This window comes from Pan paniscus, chromosome 18 (genome assembly GCF_029289425.2).
Source record: "Pan paniscus chromosome 18, NHGRI_mPanPan1-v2.0_pri, whole genome shotgun sequence".
Classification (NCBI taxonomy): Eukaryota; Metazoa; Chordata; class Mammalia; order Primates; family Hominidae; genus Pan; species Pan paniscus.
In genome coordinates, this window is record NC_073267.2 from 20688959 (window position 1) to 20715024 (window position 26066).

Here is a 26066-nt window from a genome sequence, read left to right on the forward strand (position 1 = left end):
CTCTAAGAATGTGGATGTGTTCAACCTGGAAGATCTCCAACCTCTTCATTGAGGGTTTTTATGGAGGTTCCATTGATTATTAAATCAATCTCCAGTCCTTCTTTCGTTCCTGGAGGATGAGGGGCAAGGCCGAAAGTTGCAAGCTTCTAACCCTGGCTTGGTCTTTCTGGTGAGCAGCCTCCATCCAGGAACCCCTGTTGAAAGCTGCCTCATTGGAACAAAAGACATTCCCGTAACCCAGGAATTTCCAAGGGATTAGGAGCTCTGTTTTAGGAACCAGAACCAAAGACCAAATACTAGAACAAAAGACACTCCCATCACCTAGGAAATTCCAACGTTTTAGGAGCCTGTGCCGGAAACCTGGAATAAAGACCAAAGATATATTTCTTATCACAAATCACAATATCACAAGTAGATTATAAAAGATGAAAACTACCTGGCTTCAAAGCTGTGGTTATGTGTGCATTAGAGAAGTTGACTTCCTAGAAAGGGACATCTAATTCTATGTCACTTTATGTCACTTAATCTGAGCCATTGGTCCAGGTGAGTTGAGTTTGCTTTTTTTTTTTTTTCCTGTGCACCCTTGACTGCTCACAGACAGGCCAGAGTTTAGTTTATTCATATCTGGTTCTGACTTTCTTTACAGCTTTTAGAGGATTGCTTGTTTTGGAGTTTCTATTTGTCTTTGTTTTTTTGTTGTTGACAGAGAAAATATACACAGCTTTACTGTGTCTCTGAGATCACCCCAGTTCTTACTCATTCTCTTTGTTGGGTGGTATAATTTGGACCGACTGCTTTCTAGAGCTGGGGCACAGCTGTTATCCTGGGATTTCTTTCCATTGTCTCTTGAATATCATTTCTCCCTTTCTCTCAAATACCTTCTTCATCTTGCTTTAGGTTTTCCTCAAGCAATTTATTTGTTTATTTATTGAGATAGAGTCTCACTCTGTCATCCAGGCTGGAGTGCAGTGGCGTGATCTCAGTTCACTGCAACCTCTGCCTTCCAGGTTCAAGTGATTCTCCCACCTCAGCCTCCCAAGTAGCTGGGATTACAGGCATGCACCACCACGCTCAGCTCATTTTTGTATTTTTAGTGATGACAGGGTTTCACGATGTTGGCCAGGCTGATCTCGAACTCCTGACCTCAGGCAATCCACCCGCCTTGGCCTCCCAAATTGCTGGGATTACAGGCATGAGCCACCGCACCCAGCCAATAGCACCTATTTCTAAGGTTATGGTAAGATTTAAATGGGTTAATGCCTGTCCAGATCTTAGAACAGTGCCTGGCACTGATATATAAGTTGTTTTGTTATCATTGATTTCTATTTTGTGTTTTGCCGTCTGCAAATCCAAGCAATAATACTTGGGTTGTGTTATATAATACTTGTTTAACTAAGCATTATAGGACTATTATAAGAATCCGAATTAGTCTTATAAAGAGCTACGCTTCTGACCTCCAAGGTGGATCCAGAAGGAGGTTCTTTTTCCTCTAAAAGAGGGAGACTTGATGCAGACCCATACATGCAGGGTGCATAAAAGTCACCCCAGCTTCATTGCCTCCTGCCACCTTTCCCAGACCCGGTGGTAGAGAATAGGGAGGATCCCTAGCCAAAGGGAGCATTAAACTTTATCATTTTTCACTGTTCCTGGCAGGATTCTGAGCACACTGACAGTGGGGAAGGGAAGAGGGCAGGTTTCTGTAGCCTACGGGTCTCCAGTAAGCAGCATCCTTTCTTGTTGGATAGCAGAGGAGCCCACTCCTAGTAGATCTCAGTGGGTGCAAGAGCCAGGATGTGCACCTTGACTTGTCTCCATGTGTCCCAGGGACGGGCGTCCTCCTTCTTCTGGGTTGGGATCCAGCCATCCAGCCAAGCAAGAAGGGGGAAACTGCTGAAGCACAAGTAACCCACAAACCCACTTTTTGTTTTGTTTTGCTTTAAAAAGCAATTTAATCATCTTAAAACATTTTTTATTGCTTCTCTTTTCTTTTTTAAATGCTCACCTTCTCTGTGATGGTAACAAATCAACTTTTTTCTTCCCTGCTCTCTCCCTGCTCCTCACTGGCTGATCTGCAGTGATTCTTAAACTTTGGCGCATAAAGGAATCACTTGGGAAACCCGATAAAAAGCTAAATTCCCAGGTCCCACTTGAGGTTTAGTGAATGAAAACTTCTGGGAATGGGCCCTGGGCTGGGGTGGTCTTCCTGGGACTGATGGGGTTTTAGCACAGAACTTCTAGTGCCCAAACTGGGGAAGTCCTGGGCACACTGGGACAAGCTGGTCACCTGAGGATCCATGTACCCCCCTCTCCAGCAGGCTCCCAAGTGACTTTCATGGGCACCCAAGCTTGATGTTGTCAGATGCACCCTCATCAATAATGTTTTAAATGTTGGAGTTCCGGCTGGGCACAATGGCTCACACCTGTAATCCCAGCACTTTGGGAGGCCAAGGCCAGCGGATCACTTGAGGCCAAGAGTTCAAGACCAGTCTGGGCAACATGGTGAATTAAAGTTAATTAAAATTAAATTTAATAGTTGGGCACAGTAGCTCACACCTATAATCCCAGCTACTCAAGAGGCTGAGACGCAGGAATCACTTGAGTCCAGGAGTTCGAGGCTGCAGTGAGCTATCATCGTGCCACTGCACACCAGCCTGAGTGACAAAACGAGACCCTGTCTCTGAAAGAAGAAAAATAAACCATTTAGTTTCTCAATCTAGTTCCCGAGCTAGCCATATTTGAAGTGTTCCATAGCTACATGTGGCTAGTGGCTGCCATATTGGGCATGCATGTAGAGAACCATTCCACCAGCATAGAAAGTTCTGTTGGACAGCCTTGCCCTAGATCAAGTTTTGTCAACTTTGGCACTCTTGGCATTTGGGGCCAAATAATTTTCTATTGTGGGAAAATTATTGTACATTTTAGGATGTTTAGCAGCTACCTACTAGATGCCAATGTCACACCCCCTGCTACAGTTGTGACAAACCAAAATGTCTCCACACATTGCCAAATGTGCTCTCAGAGGCAAAATCGCCCCCACTTGAGAACCACTGCTCTAGATCCATAGTTTCTGCCACTCTCTTTCTTAAATAGAATGAAAGCCAGCCGCACACTGCGTACTTCAAACAGAACATCAGCCCCTGAATGCAAACATTGTACTGCGATTCAATTGCATCCACCAGCTTTACATCTAAGGCCTGTGAGCTTCACCCACCTTGGGGACTGTCTTAGGAGAAGGAAAGTCTTGTTACAAAGTAGCATTAATCAAGTGGGCTTAGAGTTATAGTTAGGGTAAAACTGCTGGGAGGGGTTTAGTTCATGAACCTCCTTCCAAGAAAGGATCATGGTAAAAGAGGAGGAATCTTAGCTAGCGGAAAGAGATTTGATAGACTTCAAACATCCATGTAAAATAAAATAATCTTCTCATTCTAGCTTTTTTAAAAACAAATTTTACTGGTGAAGATTAATTGGTGACTTGTGAAGATTAATTGGTGACATTTGCCAACTCTTTCTTCCCAAATTTCCCAATTCCTTTTTTTTTTTCTTTTTTTTTTTTTTTGAGACAGCATCTTGCTCTGTTGCCCAGGCTGGAGTACAGTGGCATGATCATAGCTCATTGCAGCCTCGAACTCCCAGCCTCAAACGATTGCCCTGGCTTAGACTCTGAAAGTACTGCGATTACAAGCTTGAGCCACCTCACTCAGCCCCAATTCTCATTTAAAAAATACATTAGAACTCATGTTAATTCAGTGTTATAAGAGGCATTTGTTACTTCAGTAGTAAACACTATACCTTAGACCATTTCCTTGAAGGATTTTTTGCCATGTTTAGGTGATGACTTTCAAGCGATTAAAATTCATTTTTCATTTTCTAGCTTCTGACTCTTTCTCACTCATTTAACAAGCTAAAAATCTTACATTCTCTTTACCTTACTTTTCCTTGAGAATTGAATAAATATCTTGAATAGATATCTTGAAAACTTAGTAAATTCCTTACAGAAGGGAAAACAAACAAACAAAAAGGACAAGAGGATGACTATTTTGCTGTATTTATATTTTCCTTTTTTTTTGTTGTTTTGTTTTGTTTTCTTGAGACAGAGTCTCTCTCTGTTGCCCAGGCTGGAGTGCAGTGGCATGATCTCGGCTTACTGCAACCTCCGCCTTCCAGGTTCAAGCAATTCCTGTGCCTCAGCCTCCCAAGTAGTTGGGATTACAGGTGTGAGCCACCACGCCTGGCTCATTTTCTTATTTTTAGTAGAGATGGGTTTTCGCCATGTTAGCCAGGCTGGTCTCCAATTCCTGGCCTCAAGTGATCCGCCCATCTCAGCCTCCCAAAGTGCTGGGATTACAGGCATCAGCCACCATGCCCGACCAGTATTTTTATTTTCCTATTCATAGGTTTGATCTTGCTGTCTTGAAACCATGGACCTTATTTTCTAAGCATAGACCTCATTTTCTTAGGCTCTAAGGAGTCTAAGTGTATGGCTGTGAATGTGCCTGACACTCTGAAAAGCCAACACAGATCTCAACACTAACAAATGTTTATTTACAGGAAGGCTTTGTTAACTGAGTGATGGAAGCTATTGCTCTCACTTGCTATTTAGAGACTATTGACATTACCTTTATTTCCTGGTCCTGAACATTACACACTGCAGATAAAGGAGTTCCTGGCATTTATTTGTCATGGCATCGAGGCTGACAGCCAAAGTAATCATTACACTAATACACAAACCCAGAAAGAGCAATCAAGAGCAGGCAAGCAAACGAAATCAATGTCTCTGCTGAAATGTGCCTGTGTGTGAGCGTCCCATGACCTGGTGCTCTGGCAACCACTCGTCCATGTGTGGGGGCCATCATCCTTGTGTTGGAGTTGTCTGTCCAAGATCAGGTGCCTGCAAAAAGAATGGGAGCTTCCAGAACTGCTAATGTGAAACTTTGGTTGAAATGAGGTGCCTGGGAATGAGCAATTTCTTCTTTTTAAAATTCTTTTTCATAGCCTTTCAAGAATTTTTAGAATTAGCCAGTCTTGAACTCCTGACCTCAGGTGATCCACCTGCCTCGGCCTCCCAAAGTACTGGGATTATGGCGGGAACCACTGTGCCTGGCCCAAAGTTCCCCTTTTTATAAGGACACCAATCATATTGCATTAGGTCCCACCCCAGTGAACTTATTTTAACTTGATTACCTCCACCGAGATCCTACTTAGAAATCAGGTCACATTCTGAAGTACTGCGGACTGGGACTTGAACATACCTTTTTGAGGGGATGCAACTCAACTCATAACAGTGGTCACGGTATGAACAGCATGCCCTGGAAAGTCACACACCACATTTACGATAGTGGTACCTTCCAGACAGGGAAGAGGACACTGGAAAATTGGATTAGGAAGAGGTATTAGAGAGCTTCACCAGAAATGTTTTATTTCCTTAAGAAAACAAATGCAAGTCTGGAATTCATATGAAAAAGATTAGTATGAGTTAATATTTGACCTTTTCTTCTCTATGCTTCACTGTAGTCTAATGTTTCAAGTTTTTAAGAGAAGAGAAAACAGGAAGCCCTTTGAGGCAGTGTTTTCTGCTTCCAAATGCACAGGATTGGGTTGTACAGTATGAGCCCATCTTTTATGGAAGTTTAAGTCCTCTGTCTTCTGATTTTCAGGACATGAGGCTCTGCCTGCAGTCAGCAACTTGGAATATTCAGACTTCAGACCAGCATCACAGATTATAACCCTCCGTAAATCATCTGCATCCCAGCTCCCATGAAAAGCCAGCCTGAAAGACCCATGGACACGTGACTCCAGTGTTCTCAACAACATCTTAAGATCAAGTTGGTTTGCACAACGTTTGCATCTACTTGGGACAAAGCAAGAACAATAAGGGCAAAAAAGTAAGTTTTCATACAGCTGAATTTATTCGGTTAAATAAACTACCCTTGTTTTTGAGATGGGGTCTCCCTCTCTTTTTTTTAAGTCCATAAAATGTTTTATGAGATAATGGTGATAGTCAATTGTGATAGCTGCCATTGCCTTTAATATCCTTAGATGGCAAAACAGAATTTTATTGGGACTAATTTCTTTCCTTCTCTCCACTCTCTGCAATAAAAACAATATTTTTTTTTTTTTTGAGACTGAATCTCGCTCTGTCGCCAGGCTGGAGTGCAGTGGCACGGTCTCGGCTCACTGCAACCTCCCACTCCCTGGTTCAAGCAATTCTCCTGCCTCAGCCTCCCGAGTACCTGAGAATACAGGCACGCGCCACAACAAAAACAATTTTTTAAAAATTATTTGGTCTGTTTTAAGTCAAATAAATGATGGTTCATTGGAACTAGTTAAAAACTTCTGTAGAATCATTTTCATAATTTTAACTGTGGGTCTTAAGTATGTAGGGATCTTATATTATTTACAGGATCATCACTAGCATATAGAACATTGATTTCATTTATGTTAAGAGGTTAATCATGGGTTTTCATGACAAAGTTCACCCCGTTAGAAGATAAAACGTGGGGGCCGGGCGCGGTGGCTCACACCTGTAATCCCAGCATTTTGGGAGGCCAAGGTGGGTGGATCGCCTGAGGTCAGGACTTCGATAGCAGCCTGGCCAACATACTGAAACCCCGTCTCTACTAAAAATACAAAAAATTAGCTGGGCATGGTGGCGGGTGCCTGTAATCCCAGCCACATAGGAGGCTGAGGCAGGAGACTCGCTTGAACCCAGGAGGCGGAGGTTGCTGTGAGCCGAGATTGCGCCATTGCACTCCAGCCTGGGCAACAGGAGGGACCTTCCATCTCAGAAAAAAAAAAAAAAGAAGAAGAAGAAGACAAAATGTACGGCTGAAATTGGACTTTGTGGCCTTGTTTTGCCTCTCTCGGGGCAACTTCCTGCTCTTGGTGCTGGTCAATTTGCTGTTTTGTAAGGCCCTGGTTTCTCTTTCCTGTCTTTCAGGTAATAAATGGCCTCAATTAGAAAAATTAACCTTTGGACAATTCACAGGCTTCATGATCACATGTTCTAGCCAGGCCCGGGGCAGGAGATGGGAAAAGGAGATTAAAGATAAGAATCATAGCTGGCCATCTTCTGCTGGCACCTGTAGATCTAAAGCATTCTTTGTGACGGTTCCATGGTATTCCACTGTGCAGATGTCCTGTGACTGATTTAGCCCATCCCCTGTTGATGAATTTTTGAATTGCTCCCAGTTTTTTGTCATTATACACAAAGCTTGGCCTGACAATCCTTAGCAATTCTGGCTGAGTGTCTGGGTTTCGTGAGATCATTTTGGTGGTGCAGAACAGAACTCGTGGGTGGCTGGCCTGGCCTTATGTTAGCTTGAGGCGAGGAGAAGTGGGAGGCGGCAGAGAGCCAGGTAAATAGCTTGACTGTGACCTCATCCATATTCTAGGATGTAATTGATCCCTTGAAGATTTCTGAATTAGCTGAATGACAAACACAAGATACTTAGATGACCCATTCAAACCAGGAAGCCTTGCAACATCAAGTAAGGAGTCCTCAATTAACAGCCTTAGAAGACATGTCATTGCTTGGGCATGTGATTGAAAACCATTCAAATGGTGAAGTGAGAAACCCTAAATGGGATATGGAAAGGAGGACTTGAAATAGATGGTTCAATAGCCCTTATTGAGGAGGTGCTAGAGAAACAAAAACTAGGAAGAAAGAAAGTAGGATAGTACCCTCTTTGTGCTTTTTCCAAGGCAACAGGAAACAGTATCATTCCTTTGAACCTGCAGGATATCTCATTTACTCCTTTAATAGTTAACAGGAAGCTAAGGGTAAGGTTCTCAGAAGGCCACTCCCACTTCATGTGACATCAGTTTGAGAGACTATTTCCTTATGGCCATTTCCTCCTCTCTCTTTCCCAATCCTTTTCTGTGGGTTTAGCTCTTTGTTTGTTTAGGTATTTGTTGCAGTGCAGGTGGTATGGTTACAGCATTTGTTCCCAACTGTGAAACAGATGTGCAATACACAAGCTCTTGTCAAATGGCAGTGGAACAGAGAACTGTCCAACAGACTTGAAGCTAATTGTTGGCTGATCACATATAACATCCACCTTTCTATCTATCTATCATCTATCTACCCATCTATCTATCTATTCATCTTTCTATCTAATCTATGTGTGTTTTTGTATGTGTGTTATATGAATGTGTATATATAATGTATATTATATGTGTAGATCTATTATATATGTAGATATGAATAAATATATACATAAATTGTATGCATATCTTTGTGTGTATATACATATAATATACACATATAATACACATATACACATACAATATGAAGTTATATACATACATACATACATATATATTAATTTGTCAAAGATTCAAAACAAAGACCAAAATGATTTGTATCAGTCAGGCTAGTCTAAGCTCTGCTGCATCAAAATAAACTATCTCAAAATCTAAATGTCTTAAAACATAAAAGTTTGTTTCTTGCTCATGAAAAGCTACTGTGGGTAGGTGCAGGTGGGCTGTGATCCATGCAGTCATGCAGGAACCCGGGCTGGTGACTGGGTCCCCTTTGGGAATATCACTGGTTCCCATGGCAGTGGAAGGGGAGCTAGAGGGTCTCATTTTGGCTTTTGAATGCTTTCTCTTGGAAGTGACACAGTCACTTATGCTCACAGCCCACTGGCCAAAGATAGCCATATGCGATTGTCTTCCTGCATCACAATGACCTGGAGGGGACTCCAGAGTCTCTCCCCAACTCCACTCCTGCAGCCCCTCTTGGAGTTAGAGCTTCTGAGTGCTTTGTTTGCTGGTGACCCTGAGTCCTGGCTTTCATTACATTGTTATTCGATCCCTTTGAAAGAGTTCTCATGATAAATTATTTTCAGAAATTGATCTTGGGAGGAAGTGTAGTCCTCTTGAAAAACTGGTATACTTCCTTTTTATTCCCACACATAGTGAGTATTAGATAACTTGTCATGATTCCCTTTTAGTCTTGGCTAATAAGAAGCTCAGGGCAAAATTTAGTTCTCAGTTACAGTCACTATGTTGGCCTGGGAATTTTGCAGGATTGCTCCTTCCTCTACCTGATTATAAGACATTTCCTATTTCTTTCTTTCTTTTTTTTTTGAGACAGGGTCTCACTCTGTTGCCCAGGCTGGAGTACAATGGTGCAGTCATAGCTCACTGCAACCTCAGCCATCTTGGCTCAAGCGATCCTCCCGCCTAGCCTCCTGAGTAGCTGAGATTACAGGCATGTACTACCATGCCCAGCTAATTTATATATATATATAATCTATAGATTATCTATAGATTATAGATATTATATATATAATCTATAGATAATCTATAGATTATAGATATTATATATAATCTATATATAATCTATAGATTATAGATATTATATATAATCTATATATAATCTATAGATTATAGATATTATCTATAATCTATATATAATCTATATATTATAGATATATAATCTATATATTATAGATATTATATATATAATCTATATATTATAGATATTATATATATAATCTATATATAATATATATTATAGATATTATATATATAATATATATTATATATATAATAGATATTATATATAATATCTATTATATATATCTTTTATATATAATATATATATCTATATATCTTTTATATATTATATATATCTATATATCTAAATAATATATATCTATATATCTATATATATCTATTATATATCTATATATCTATTATATATATCTATATATCTATATGTCTATTATATATCTATCTATATAGATAGATAGATAGATATATAGATATATATATATAGACGGAGAGAGAGTTGGGGGTCTTGCTATGTTGCCCAGGCTGGTCTCAAACTCCTGGCCTCAAGGAATCCTCCTGCCTTGGTCTCCCAAAGTGCTGGAATTACAGATGTGAGCCATCATGCCTGGCCCATTTCCTATTTCTTTAATCATGTCCTGGTTGAGTGTGTGACTTTTACTGTGTACTCACTCCTATCTCTTTTGGAAGTTGCCAGGGTTTACATTGTACATAAATAAATATAATATCACATAATAGCTTCCATTCAGTGACTGCTTCCTTGATGTTGGCCACCTTCTGTGCCTTATCTTGTTCATTCCTTACAACAATCATATGAGATATTATTGTCAGTATTGTATGGTTGAGGAAACAGACTCAGAGGGGTTAAGTGACTTGCCCAAGTCCACACAGCCAGCAAACGGAAAGTAAGCCCAGTTCTATCTGACACCAAGGGCTGGGTTCCCAACCACTTTCATTTCATAGCATCACATAGACAGATGATTCCATTCAGGTAACGTATATTCACCTAGAAGACCTGTCTTCACGTAGGTTTTGTTTTCATTGGTTCCGATTTTCTTTGATTTATGTATAAGAAAATTGGAAATATTTGTGAGCCAAAACCCTACCGCTTTTTTCAACTGGTATAATGGCTCCTGGGAGAATCGAAAGGTTTTATGTTACAGCTTCTGATTTCTCATTTTCTTTTTAAAATTTAGGAGTATAGGCCAGGCGCGGTGGCTCACACCTGTAATCCCAGCACTTTGGGAGGCCAAGGCGGGTGGATCATGAGGTCAGGAGATTGAGACCATCCTGGCTAACACGGTGAAACCCCGTCTCTACTAAAAATACAAAAAAAAAAAAAATTAGCCGGGCATGGTGGCGGGCGCCTGTAGTCCCAGCTACTCGGGAGGCTGAGGCAGAAGAATGGCGTGAACCCAGGAGGCGGAGGTTGCAGTGAGCCAAGATCGCACCACTGCACTCCAGCCTGGGCACAGAGTGAGACTCTGTCTCAAAAAAAAAAAAATATTTAGAAGTATGTATTTACAGAGATGTGCACAACTCTTAAGTGTGCAACCTGATGGATTTTTACACACACACACACACACACACACACATATGCCTCCCTTTAACCACCGCTCAAGATCATCAGCCAGCAACCCAGAGTTTCCCTCATGCAATTCCTGGTCATCACTTACCTCTTTCCTTCCTCAAGGTAGCCACTATTTTGACTTCTGTCACCATGTATTACTTTGCCTGCTTTTGAATTTTGTAAAAACATTATGCAGTATGAACTCGTTGTGTCCAACTCTTTTTCCTCATCCTTGCATCTGTGACATTCATCCATGACGCTGCATGCAGCAGAAGTTCAGTCTTTGTTGCCTCTCTGTAGTATTTCATGGGATGAATATGCCACAATTCATTTACTTATTCCACTGTTGAATGACATTCAGGTTGTTTTCAACTTTTGACTCATGAAAAATAGTTTCTGGCCAGGCACGGTGGCTCACGTCTGTAATCCTAGCACTTTGGGAGGCCGAGGTAGGTGTTTCACCTGAGGTCAGGAGTTCGAGACCAGGCTGGCCAACATGAGGAAACCCCATCTCTACTAAAAATGCAAAAATTAGCAGGGCATGGTGGCGGGCGCCTGTAATCCCAGCTACTCGGGAGGCTGAGGCAGGGAATTGCTTGAACCCGGGGATGGGGGTGCGGAAGTTGCAGTGAGCCAAGATGGCGTCACTTAACTCCAGCCTAGGTGAAAGAGCAAAACTTCGTCTCGAAAAAAAAAAAAAAAAAAGAAGGAAAAAAGAAAAAGAAAAACAGTTTCTGTGAACATGTTTCTTATCTTTTGGTAGAAATACTCATTTATTTTGGGCCAATACAGCTGTATCTGTTTTCAATTTCTTGAATATACTAGGCATCGTTTTGCTGGTTAGATGTAATAGCTTTGGGCTTTGTTAGGCTGTGGAAGTTTCTGGAGCATAAATGTAACTTTCTAGTCTTAGAATACAAGTAAACAAATGGGATAATTTTTCTTGTTAGGAAAAGTAATTTGCAATAAAGCACAGCATTTAGTCTTCTTAGCACTACAGACAGTTTATATAGGTGTTCTTATTTGCAAAACTGGCATATTTGTCAGAATTCTTTTTTTTCATTTGCAAATGACAGACACCCAACTCAAACCAGCTTTAGTCAAAAAGAGAATGTAATGACTCGAGTATCCAGCTGCCTTCAGGTTTGGCTGGATTCAGGTGTTTAAATGATGTCATCAACATCTGACAATGTCATCAACATCTGGCTCCTCTTTCTGTTTATCTCTTGGTTCTATTCTCCTCCCTGTTGGCATCACTCTTAGGCCCTTCTCTACTGGTGACCACTGGCAGCTTCAGGTTTAAAATTTCCTAACTCTGGCCGGTTGCAGTGGCTAACACCTGTAATCCTAGCACTTTGGGAGGCCGAGATCAGATCGCTTGAGCTCAGGAGTTTGAAACCAGCCTGGGCAACATAGAGAAACCCTGTCTCTATAAAAATACAAAAATTAACCAGGCATAGTGGTGCACACCTGTAGTCCCAGCTACTCAGAAGGCTGAGGGAGGAGGCTCACCTACGCTTGGGAGGTCAAGGTTGCATCGAGCTGTGATCATGCCACTGCACTCTAGCCTGGACAGCAGAGTGAGACCCTGTCTCAAAAAATAAAATAAAGTAAAATTTCCTAGCTCCAAGGCCGGCAGAAGACAGAGCTTCTCTCTTCCCTACAGTTCTGATAAAACTCCCAGAATTGAATCTCACTGGCTTTAACTGGGTTGTATGCTCTGACAGAATCACTGTCTCCAGGAAGAAAATAATTCTGATGGGTCATATTCCACACCTGGCCCACAGGGACTGACTGCGTGGGAGAGGTGTTACCCAGGGAAAAGTGTTAACCACAAAAGCGAGAAATGGATGCCGTGCAGGGACACAATAATGAAACACAGATGTCAACTATGCTGAGAAATTTGGATGTGGGTTGGCACACGGACATTCTGAGACTGTAGGTGTTGGCAGAAAGTTAATATTATCGTAGCTCTGATTACTCAAGTCTAACCCTTGTCATTTACATAGAGATAAACTTGTAAAAGTTGGCTGAGCTTTAAAAATGTTCTACTTCCTTATTTCAAAAATATTGCCGTTCATCTCATCATGCTGGCTTGAAACTGTAGAGATATGCTTGACTTTTATTTTCCTTCTCACCCTTTCCCTATTGGATCAGCCAACAAATCCTATTGATTCTTTCTTTAAATTTTCTGCCCTACTAATTACTCTTTTTCTCTATTCCCTCTGACATGACATCGGAAGCTCCAGGCTTATGTATATATTCTATCCCCTTAGCCACCCCAGTGAAATAAGAGCACCTCTTTCCCAGTAAGCCTTGTCCCGGTCCTGGAGGACTGACTGGGTTTGCATGCCCATTCTTGAGCCAAACTCTGTGGACAGGGGGATGGTGGACACCTGAGTCATGTGACCATCCTGACCAGCCGGTCAGGAGTGCAGTCAGCCCTTCATGAATCACCTGGACCAAGAGCGAGGGAGAGTAGGCAAGTAAAAACAACAGATATCCAGCACACTTAGAAATGAAAACTGGAGGCCAGGTGCAGTGGCTTACGCCTGTAATCCCAGCACTTTGGGAGGCTGAGGCAGGAGGATCACTTGAGCTCAGGAGTTCAAGATCAGCCTGGGCAACAACATAGGGAGACCCCATCTCTACAGAAAATGAAAAAATTAGCTGGGCATAGTGATGCATGCTTGTGGTCCTAGCTACTCAGGAGGCTGAGATGGGAGGATCGCTTGAGTCCCAAGAGATCGAGGCTGCAGTGAGCTATGATTGTACCATTGTAATACAGCCTGGGTGACAGAGTGAGACCCTGTCAAAATAAAAAAAAGAAGAAAGAAAAGAAAAAGAAAGAAAGAGAAAGAAAGAAAGAAAGAGAAAGAAAGAAAGAAACTCAACCAAGCATGGTGACTCATGCCTATAATCCAAGCATTTTGGGAGGCCGAGATGGGTGGATCACCTGAGGTCAGGAGTTTGAGACCAGCCTGGCCAACATAGTGAAACCCTGTCTCTACTAAAAATACAAAAATTAGCTGGACATGATGATGCACGCCTGTAATCCCAGCTACTCAGGAGGCTGAGGCAGGAGAATTGCTTGAACCTAGGAGGCGGAGGTTGCAGTGGGCTGAGATTACACCACTGCACTCCATCTTAGGCTACAGAGTGAGACTCCATCTCAAAAAAAGAAAAACAAAAGGAAAAGAAAATTAAAACTGCATCACCTCTTATTTCAAAGTGTTAAAAGAAAAACTTTAGACAAACTAGAGGTAACAGAGTTTAATCAAACAAAGAATGATTTGCTAATGGGACAGCCTCCCCAGCCAGAATAGGTTCTGAGGGACTTAGGTGCTGCCACATGCTGGGTCAAAGATTTATGGACAAGAAAAGGAAGATGACATAGAAAAAATGGAAGTGAGGTTCAGGAACAATGGATTGGTTACAGCTCAGCATTTGCCTTATTCGAACACAGTTTGAACAATTGGTTGCCTGTGATTGGCCAAAATTCAGTGATTGGTACAAGAGTAGGTTATAGTCTGTTGACACCTCTAGTTAGGTCACAGTTCATTATGTACAGAGAAATCTTTAGGCCAAACTTAAAATATGTTAGGAGGTAGCTTTGGGCTAAATTTGACAAAAGTATGCTGTGGTCTGTGGATCAGAGCTTATGGAGCTCATAAAATCTTATTTTCAAACTGGAAGGGGTCATAGCAATTGTCTACTTACCCTAGTCCTCTAGTTTCCATTAACCATTCTTCTTTTATGCACTTATATTAATTTATGCTTTGAACCCTAGAACCTCAAGTGTAATCAAAAAGCACAAAAAGTCCTTGTTTCTTTCAATCCTTTGGTTCACTGGTCCCCTCCCCCATAACCAAGGGAATATATTGTTCAAGATGAAAGCTTAGTTGCATGTGTTAAAGACCACAAAAACAGTGGTTTAAACAAGATAATTTTATTTCTCTCTCACATAATAGTCTTAGCTGATACAATGGCTGTGCTCTGTGAAGTCACCAGCAACCCAGCATCCTTTCCTCTGTTGTGCATTTATTCCAAATGCAGGTCTTGGCTTTGTGTGCATGACCCAAGATGGTGCACCGTCATTTCCGCATTCTGGCCCAGAGGAAGCAAGATGGAGAAAGGGAGAAATAACCTCTTTCCTCTAACAGCACAGCTGGGAAGTTGTGTGTATCACTGCTGCTCTCATCCCATTGACCATCCTCATGTTCATACCTTGGTGCAAGAGAATCTAGAAACATAGTCTTTATTCTAGGCAGTTGTGTACCTGACTACGAACAAAAGGAGAACAGATACTGGAAGATAACCAGCAATCTCTGCAGGGAAGAAAGGGAAAAAAATCTGACTTTTTCTTTTCTTCTTGTTTTTCAGGTGAAAAAAAAAAAAGATCCCTGAGTAATTGCAAATGCTGGGACAGTTTACCACTCCAGGGTGAAGAGTCCATACCAACATGTCTGCCTACTACAGGAATAACGGGTCTGAGGAAGACCCAGATTACCCTGACTATTCAGGGTCTCAGAACCATACGCAGGGGTATCTGAAAACTCAGGATTATCCAGATGTTCCAGGTCCTCTGAACAATCCAGACTACCCCGGCACCAGGAGCAATCCATACTCTGTAGCCTCCAGAACACGTCCAGACTATCCTGGGTCTCTGGCAGAACCAAATTATCCTAGATCTCTGAGTAATCCAGACTATTCTGGCACCAGAAGCAATGCATACTCTGCAGCCTCTAGAACAAGCCCAGACCATCCTACCTCTCTACCAGAGCCAGATTATAGTGAATTTCAGAGTCATCCCTACCACCGAGCATCATCCAGACAACCAGACTACCCTGGATCTCAACGAAATCCTGATTTTGCAGGCTCCAGCAGCAGTGGAAACTATGCAGGCTCCAGAACACATCCAGATCATTTTGGCTCCTTAGAACCGGACTACCCTGGAGCTCAGAGCAACTCTGATCATCCTGGACCCAGAGCCAATTTGAACCATCCAGGATCCAGAAAGAATCTAGAACATACAAGTTTTAGAATCAATCCATACACAGACTCTCTGGGAAAGCCTGATTATCCAGGCGCTGACATTCAACCTAACTCTCCACCCTTTTTTGGGGAGCCAGACTATCCTGGTGCTGAGGACAATCAGAACTTGCCAAGCACTTGGAGAGAACCTGATTATTCAGATGCTGAGAATGGTCATGATTATGGCTCTTCTGAGACCCCAAAGATGACCAGGGGGTAAGTTCAGATATATATCCCTTCATTGGGAGTGGATGCTGAGTGCTGAATCATTAAGTCAATGGAATTTGGTTGGTGTGGTTTAGATTAGGGATATATATGATGGTTTCTATGACCTGAAGTTGTGGTGAAATGCGCATACCTATCTGTAGACCTTACCTGGGCCATGGACTCTCAGTTTGAGGCTTCAAGCCCTTACTTGAACTTAATCTTTCACCATCTCTTCCTTGGATCACCTTCCCATTATCCCACCTCTTCCTAATTCAATCCCTGTAAGACATCTAGATCCACACTGTTTTGACCCTGCTACATAGCCAACAAGGTTAAGACTTGACACTCATAAATCCAAACACTTTAATTAAAATTACATCAACAGTAATGAATTGTTATCCAGAAAATCTTTTGGAGATCTAACTCCGTGAAGTCAATTAGTTTTTTATATGAGATGTTTGCACCACTTCTTTGTTTTTTTTGGTCATTTTTTTTTCTTATTTTTTTTATTTTTCTTGAGACAGGGTCTTGCTATGTCACCCAGGTTGGAGTGCAGTGGCACAATCATAGCTCACCACAGCCTCAACCTTCTGGGCTCAATTGATCCTCCCACCCCAGCCTCCCAAGTAGCTGGGACTACAGGTGTGCACCTATTATGCCCGGCTAATTTTTTATTTTTTTTATAGAGATGGTGTTTTGCCATGTTGCCCAGGCTAGTCTTGAAGAAGGCTCCCAGCTGCTGGGATTATAGGCATGAGCCACCATGCCCGGCCATGTTTGCACCACTTCTGATTTTTACACTTTTATTTCTATTTTACTGAGATTATCAGAATTGATGACTTTTCACCAAAACTTTACTGCAGATTTGATTCACTGATTATCTGCACTATTTTAATCTAATTTTATCAATTATAGTTTTCACCATTTTCAGTATTCCCTTAAGGCTGGTTTTTTGTTGTTGTTGTTTTTTATTTATTCATTCATTCATTCATTCATTTTTTGAGATGGAGTTTCGCTCTTGTTGCCCAGGCTGGAGTGCAATGGCACGATCACAGCTCACCACAGCCTCTGCCTCCCGGGTTCAAGCGATTCTCCTACCTCAGTCTCCTGAGTAGCTGGGATTACAGGCATGCGCCACCACGCCCAGCTAATTTTGTATCTTTAGTAGAGACAGGGTTTCTCCATGTTGGTCAGGCTGGTCTCAAACTCCCAATCTCAGGTGATCCACCTGCCTCAGCCTCCCAAAGTGCTGGGATTACAGGCGTGAGCCACTGCACCTGGCCTAAGGCCATTTTTAAGTAGCAAGTCCAGTTTTTCCAGGTTTAGATTCTGTAGATCTAAATTTTGTCTAAAAGATTTTGATCTTCTGTCAATTTTTGTTCCTTGACAAATTTTACCAAATGCAGTTCTGGACACCGACAGCATTAGTCTGGGTTACTTAGTTCTACCAAATCTAATTTTTCCTGGGTTAAGTTTTTTCATGTTCATGTTGCCAACAAAATGTAATTTTTTTTTTTTTTTTTTTTTTTGAGACAGCGTCTCACTCTGTCATCCAGGTTGGAGTGCAGTGGCTCAGTTTTGGCTCACTGCAACCTCCATCTCTCAGGTTCAAGTGATTCTCCTGCCTCAGCCTCCCAAGTAGCTGGGATTACAGGCATGCACCACCATACCCAGCTAGTTTTTGTATTTTTAGTACAGACAGGGTTTTACCATGTTGGCCAGGCTGGTCTTGAGCTACTGACCTCAAATGATCTGCTTGCCTCGGCCTCTCAAAATGCTGGGATTACAGGCATGAGCCACTGTGCCCAGTCTAAGATGTGATTTTTTAAAGTCAGTTTGTGGTTTAATCAGTAACAATGTTTGTCATGTGAAGTTGTAACCAATATGAGTTTGATTTTGCATTTACTGTTTCTACTAGTAATATTTATGAATTTGATTAAAAAACTGGTGGCTTGTATTTATCTCTAGGAACAAGGATATAGGACTTGGGCGTGCAGCAGTCCTGATGTCTTTAGAACCCAAATAGTAGGGTTAACAGGACCAGGTGAAAATGTCCTCCTTGGTCTTATCACCCACTGCCTGATTCATCATTCCAAAGCCCACCTTTGATCCTATCACTCCTTTGCTTTTCATCTTCCATGGGTCCCCATAACCTTTGGAGAAAGGCCACCCAACTTCACTTATAGAATGTTTATGAATAAGGATATGTCATGTTAATGTAAGATGCCAGCCAAAGACCAGCCTGACTGATCTCCTCTTAAGTCTCCTGTCTGCCCCCTGCCTTGACCTTATACTGTAGGTCAGTGGTTCTTGACTTTGGCTGATCCTTAGCATTACCCAGTTATCTGGGGAACTTTAAAAATAATACAGATGCCTCAGCCAAACCTTCAGAACTTCTGATTCAATTCTCCAGGACAAGGCTTGGGAAGTGGTATATGTAGTAAATTGAGAATCATTACTCATCAGTTGATTTTCATGGCATTTCCTTTATATATTCAGCACTTTCTGGCCTCACACCTTTTTTTATGCTGTTCTTCATTCTTGGAATGCCCTCCCTTTACGTATGAATGTGTCTTCTCAATCCCTGCTCAGATATATCTTTTCCATGCAGATTTCTCCCAAAACTCTCAGCAAGAATTCTCTTTCCTCCGAACTCCTTGGGCCTGTCTTCAGATACTCACCAGTTTCTACTTGTAGTATAATTGCTCATAGCTGTGTCTAAGAAGCTGTACCAACTTGTACTGTGAGCTTCTTGAGGGCAGATACCCCATGTTTTCCTCTTTGTATTCTCACCTTCTAGCCCATGCCTAACTCAGGGTTGGCATTTAGTCTGCATTTGTGGAATGGAATGGAATGGAATGGATGGATGGATGAATACATTAATGAATGGATGGATACATGGATGGATAGATGAATACATGGATGGATAGATGGATGGATGAATGTATGTATGGTTGGATGGATGGATGGTAAATGGATGGATGGACAAATGGATGGATGAATACATGAATGAATGGATGGGTACATGGATGGATGGATAAACAGATGAATCAATGGATGGATGAATGGATGGATGGATGGATAAATGGATGGATAAATACATGATTGAATGGATGGATACATGGATGGATAGATGGATGAATGTATGGATGGATAAACAGATGGATGGATAAATAAATGGATGAATACATGATTGAATGGATGGATGGATGGATGGATGGATGACAATCCTTACTATACTCTTGGTTGGATAGTGATCCATCATTTTGGATTTTAGGGTGCTTAGCAGAACATCTTCAATCCAGCCCTCATTTCGTCACAGGAGTGATGGCCCCTTGGGCAACCTTTGGGGAGAGAATGAAGATTACCCTGAAGGCATTGAAATGGCATCCATGGAGATGGCAAACTCATATGGCCACTCTCTGCCAGGTGCTCCTGGAAGTGGCTATGGTAAGCATTTGTGAAGCCAGGATCATATCCTGGGAAAAAACTAAAATCACTGGATTTAGGGGTGGAATCATTAAGGAGACTTGGCAATAGGAGAATTGGTGTATCCTTCCAATCTCAGAGACCCTTTTTTTTTACATACAAAAGTTGAGAATTCAGTGTTTAGAGAAGCCAAGTTAATTGTCATCAATTATAAAAAAAATGCCAGGTAAGAGTTGTGGAAAATGGGGACCTGTGCACTCTGTTCCTACCAGAGTTGGTGAAGCTCAGTCCATGGTGGTTATGTGGCAATGTGGGCTCATTGTGGCAAGATCTTCATATTTTTCAGAAGCCATGTATTTGGGGTTTTATGTGAAACCTGATGTTGATCTGTTGCAAAATAATTTTTAAAAGTAAAAACAGTGAGCTGGGCAAACAAAACCACATTTTTTGTTAGCTGCCAGTGGCCACCTGTAGTTTAGCATATCCTAAAGGCATTCAGGCAATCAGCACATATGTGTTCAGAACCTACTGGGGGAAAAGGGAGTTAAGAGGTAGCTCTGCCCTCATGTTATTTAAAGCCTAAATAGGTCAACAAAAGTGCCACATCAAGACTAAAGAAAAGGCTGGGTGTGGTGGCTCATGCCTGTGATCCCAGCACTTGGGAGGCCGCGGTGGGCAGATCACCTGAGGTCAGGAGTTCGAGACCAGCCTGGCCAACATGGTGAAACCCCGTCTCTACTAAAAATACAAAAATTAGGCAGGCATAGTGGAGGGCACCTGTAATGCCATACTCGGGAGGCTAAGGCAGAAGAATCACTTGAACCCAGGAGGCGGAGGTTGCAGTGAGCCAAGATCACACCACTGTACTCCAGCCTGGGCAGTAGAGCAAGACTCTGTTAAAAACAAACAAAAAAAAGACTAAAGAAAGTTAGCAAGCAAACTATTAATATTTGAAAAATCATGTTGTCCTCCTAATTTGTTGTGTGTATAGGTAAGATGCTTAGCTCCAGGAGGCAAAGGAAATTCTAAACAGTTGTTTTTTTTTTAAGACAGTGTCCTGCTGTGTCACCCAGGCTGATCATAGCTCACTGCAGCCTCAAACTCCTAGGCTCAAGCAATCCTCCCACCTCAGCCTACCCAGTAGCAGGGACTACAGTTGCATGCCACCATGCCTGGCACTTTTTTTATGCTTGAGAAAGATGGGGTCTTGCTATGTTGCCTGGGCTGGCCTTGAACTCCTGGCTTCAAGCAATCCTCCAGTCTCGGCCTCCCAAAGTGCTGAGATTACAGGCTTGAGCCTGGGCCAATTCTGAACAGTTCTTACTTTCTAGGAGGAAAAAGAGACATGTTCCAGGAAGCCGTTTGATGGCACAAGAGAAAAAAAAAATCCAGGCCATGTTAAAGGAATTTGGAGCCTGTGGAAGTCAGAAAAGGGAGAAGGTGTTCAGCCAATAAGAAGAGAACAAGAGACCCAAGTGCCGGGAGGTGCAGATGGGGGATTGATGAGCCTTGAGGAGTAGATGGGGCAGGTCTGGAAGAAGGCAGAGAGGAGGGGACAGGATGCATAGCCGTGTACTAATGAAAACACTGACTGTTAACACATAGAAAATTTTCATTCCGGGCCTAATTTTAAAAATTAGCTGGGCGTGGTGGCACACACCTGGGGTCCCAGCTACTTGGGAGATTGACACAGGAGGATCACTTGAGCCTGGGAGGTTGAGGCTGCCGTGAGCCATGATTGTACCACTGCACTCTGGCCTGAGTGACAAAGCGAGACCCTGTCGCAAAAAAAGAAAGGACCAGACAGGACAGGACAGGAAAGGAAGGGAGTGGAGGGGAGGGGAGGGGAGGGGAAGAGTTGGGGGGAGGTGGAGGGGGAGAGAGGGAAGGAAGGAAGGAAGGAAGGAAGGGAGGAAGGAAGGAAAAAGAAAAGAGAATATTCCTTTGGGAGCACAGACATCAGATAGCCCAGGGCTATTCCCAACCTTTATTCCAAGCATTCCTCCACAGGGGCAATAGAAATCCCAAGGGGGGAATATCTGCTCTTGAAAGGCCAGAAAAAAATCTCACTCTTAATGTATAAAGCAGGGATACACATGTAGTACACAAACAGATACAGTATATCTTTGGTATTAAAACTTCTTAGAGGACGGCAATGAGGAAAAAATGTCTCCCCTGCTTAAGGGGCTGATAATGAAACAAGATTGAGACATACTGTGCTACTCCAGTGCAAGTGGAACTTATAACTGCAAGCAAATCTTGAGTGTTTCCTATGCCCTGGAGTCTCTGTCCAGCACTTGACTTTTATTATCTCATTTAATCTGTACAACTGCCTTTCAGGCAGGCACTGCCACTCTCCCTGTTTTAACAGATGGGAAAACTAAGACTTAGAAAGAAATATGCACAAGGTCACTCACTTACTAAATTGACAGAGCCAGGATTGAATCCCGTCTCTCTACCCAAAACCTGACCTCTTATTTACCCTGCATTACTGCTAGGTTGAATCAGGGCAAACACAAACAGATTCCTGACCACAAAGCTCTATAGAACATTGGAAGATAAAATACTTGAAAAACAAAAAAAGCAGGTCAGTATAGCTCACTTCTCTGGGATCTTTTGTAGGGCAAAGTTTGCAGCCCTTGGCAATCACTTGTCCAGTGTCACCCCATCCTGATAAAGTGTTCACTCCTTAAGGAGAACCTGTATTCATCTATGTACCCTCCAAGGCTCTAGGTGCTCTTCCTAGTGTCACAGTGCCTGGCCCACAGTAGGTGCTTGAAAAATATTAACTGAGTTAATAACAACAACAACAACAACTATAAGAGTTGTATCAGCTAGCTATTGCCACAAGAATGCTGCATAACAAACAACTCCAAAAATCCAGAGTCGTACAATAAACAAGCATTTATTTCTTACGGGTCTGCAAGGTTGGTTGGCATTTGGCTGAACTACGCTGAATTTGTTGTGCTTGGCTCTACATCATGGGTTCTATTTAGTTCTAGTGTCCCTCTTCTTGGACCAGTGAGTGACCTAGGGCAATGTCTTCCCATGCCGTAAGCTGAAAGTGCTCAAAATGGCAAGCAGAAACACACGGTATCTTTAAAAGCCTTGGCTTGGAACTGGCACACTGTCACTTCTGCCATATTCCATTGTTCAAAGCAAGTCACACGACTAAGCCCAATATCAATGGAGGTAGTCAAGGTAGGGGAAGTGTAATATTTGCTGAATAACAATTAATCTACTATAACAGTTAATATATATTAGAGTTTAATATGTTCGAGGATTATTTAATCATTTCACATGTGTTCACTGATTCAATTCCCACAACAATCCTATGTGAAGGTCCTATTATTATCCCTATTTATTTATTTATTTTTGAGACAAAATGCCCGCTCTTTCGCGCAGGCTGGAGTGCAGTGGTGCAATCTCAGCTCACTGCAGCCTTTACCTCCCGAGTGGCTGGGACTACAGGCACACTACCACCATGCCCAGCCAATTTTTTTATTTTTTGTAGAGACAGGGTTATGCCATGTTGCCCAAGCTGGTCTCAAACTCCTGCGCTCAAGCGACTGTCCCACTTTGGCCTCCCAAAGTGCCGAAATTACAGGCATACACCACCACACCTAGCCTGTTATCCCTATTTTAGAGACTAAGATATTGAAGCTCAGAGATGCTAAGACACACACCCAGGGGGCGCACAACTAGGAAGTAACAGGGCTGGGAGTTGATTCCCAGGCAAGAAGCTCCAGAAGGTCTTGCAATGTAATTTTGCATACTGTCCCCATTAAAATGTGCTCCATTTTCTCCATTTTTCCCAGCTACTTGGGAGGCTGAGGCTGGAGAATCACTTGAACCCGGGAGGCAGAGGTTGCAGTGAGCCGAGATTGCGTCACTGCACTCCAGCCTGTGTGACAGAGCAAGTCTCAAAAAAAAAAAAAAAAAAAAAAGTGGACTAGAGTAAGGCTATGTTAGAGTGCAGTTTATATAGTCAAACAAAGTATTATTTTGTAAAACTTGCTTTTCAGTTCTATATGTATAGGTGTGTCCTGGATCTCAGTGCAACCATTATTTACACACACACACACACACACACACACACACTTTTTTACTGGGCTCCATGACTCAAGCCTGTAATCCCAACACTTTGAGAGGCCAAGGCTGGCAGATTGTTTGAGCCGCCCAGAAGTTCGAGACCAGCCTGGATAACATGGTGAAACCCCCTCTCTACAAAAAATACAAAATATTAGCCAGGCATGGTGGTGCATGCTTGTAGTCCCAGCTACTCAGGAGGCTGAGATGGAAGGATTGCTTGAGCCTGGGAGGTCAAAGATGCAGTGAGCTGAAATCGCACCACTGCACTCCAGCCTAGGTGACAGAGTGAGAACCTGTCTTAAAATATATATTAATATATATATTTAATGTAATTTTTAATATTATATATTATATTAAAATATATATAGATAATATATATTATTATATTTTAATATATTTATTTTTATATTATATAACATATAAAATATAGATTATATGTAACATATAAAAATATATAAATATATTAGAAATACAAAAAATATATAAAATATATAGTATAAAATATATATTTATTTTTATATCATGTAGTTTATATGTATTTTTTTCTTTTTTTTTTTTTGAGTCAGAGTCTCGCTCTGTTGCCCAAGCTGGTGTGCAGTGGCACGATCTCGGCTCACTGCAAGCTCCACCTCCTGGGTTCATGCCATTCTGCCCCAGCCTCCCGAGTAGCTGGGACTACAGGCGCCTGCCACTACACCCGGCTAATTTTTTTGTATTTTTTTAGTAGGGACGGGGTTAGCCAGGATGGTCTCGATCTCCTGACCTTGTGATCCACCTGTCTCGGCCTCCCAAAGTGCTGGGATTACAGGCGTGAGCCACCGTGCCCGGCCACATATACATATATTTTTATAGACAGGGTCTCATTATGTTGCCCAGGATGGTCTTGAACTTTTGGGCTCAAGTAATCCTCCCACCATGGCTTCCCAAAGCACTGGGATTACAGGCGTGAGCTACCTCACCTTGCCAACAATTATTTTTAACTATGGCTTAGTCAAATGAAAAACCATTGATCTAGGCTGATTATATTTAACAGCACTGTTTTTGTATTTTTGTCCTAGTTTCCACCCAAGTTCTTAATCAGTAGTCTGTTAGAACCTCAAAGACCAGGTCTCAGTCTTATTAGCCGTTACAAACCACTATTAGCACATCATAACTATTGCATGCCAGGAATGTCTAGTGTGGTGAGACTAATCGGCAATGTCTCCTTCCTCTTCCCTCCAGTGAACCCTGCTTATGTAGGTGAAAGTGGTCCTGTCCATGCTTATGGAAACCCACCATTGTCTGAATGTGATTGGCACAAGTCACCCCAAGGTAAGTGATATGGTTTGGCTCTGTGTCCCCACCCACCTCTCATTTCAAATTGTAATCCCCATATGTCGGGGGAGAGACCTGGTGGGAGGTGATTGGATCATGGGGGTGGTTTCCCCCATGCTGTTCTCATGATAGTGAGGGAGTTCCCTTGAAATCTGATGGTTTAAAAGTGACAGCTTCCCCTGCACCCGCTCTCTCTCCTGCCCCCATGTAAGACGTGCCTTCTTTCCCCTATGCCTTCCACCACGTTTGTAAGTTTCCTGAGAAATGCCCCCCAGCCATGAGGAACTGTAAGACAATTAAACCTCTTTTGTCTATAAATTATGCAGTCTCAGGCAGTATTTTTATAGCAGTGTGAAAACAGACTAATACAGTAAGACTTAAAGGACAGTGACCAAAAAGTCAACCCTGGAGAAGGAACATGTCCAAGACAATCCACCCATTGCCATTTCCTTTGACCTCCAGTGTGGTTACTAATGCAGAACCTGCTTAACATATCATAATGGAGTTTTCTTTTAGATGTATAGTTTGTTGTCTTCTGGGGATCAGGGTGTCTTCATTAGGAATCTTCTGGTTTCAAGTGACAGAAACCCAACTCAAACAGGCATTAGCCCAGGGGGAATTCATTGGCTCATGTGGTAGAAGCGTATGGGGGAAACTTAAAGAAATGAAAGTAGAAATATTAGTACCTTCCAGCACCTAGTACAGTGCCTGGCACGTAGTAGGTATTTTAGGGATATTTGTTAGATTAATTTGTTGAATGAGTACAGAAATCAGGACCTCAGTCTGACGTCAGGGAACTCAGTGTCACCTGGACTCTGGTTTCCCATCCATTTCTCATCTTTGTAAAACTTGCTTTTCAGTTCTGTATGTATAGGTATGTCCTGGATCCTCAGCTTCTCTTTAAGTTAGACCTCATTCATCTCCATCAGAGTCAGGACTTGTCCACAGGCCAGAGAACACGGCCAATAGCAGGCCCACGTGAGCCCTCTGCTTAGCCACCTCATTAGGAAGTCTTGCTTCCTCCCTGGGTCTATCTCTAATGCGGGGGAAGGACTCTGGCCAGTCTAACTGGAGCACATGCCCACACTTGAGCCAATCATTTTTACCACAGGGGACAGGACTG

The 26066-nt window shown here is 42.3% G+C and overlaps 1 protein-coding gene across 4 annotated transcripts in view; it reads left to right on the plus strand.

Annotated features, from left to right (window-relative positions):
• TMC5 (transmembrane channel like 5) overlaps positions 1-26066 on the plus strand; it is an 89730-nt gene that overhangs the window by 15752 nt on the left and 47912 nt on the right. For 3 of the 4 annotated variants that reach the window (XM_063598475.1, XM_008956015.4, XM_063598476.1), the window contains exons 2-5: positions 5655-5882; positions 15251-16117; positions 19386-19558; positions 24851-24940. In XM_063598475.1, the coding sequence (XP_063454545.1) occupies positions 15330-16117; positions 19386-19558; positions 24851-24940 (1051 nt within the window). In that variant the 5' untranslated portion in view covers positions 5655-5882; positions 15251-15329. Of the gene's footprint in view, positions 1-5654; positions 5883-15135; positions 16118-19385; positions 19559-24850; positions 24941-26066 lie in introns of those variants that run through there. The other variant, XM_034939952.3, reaches the window with a different exon arrangement.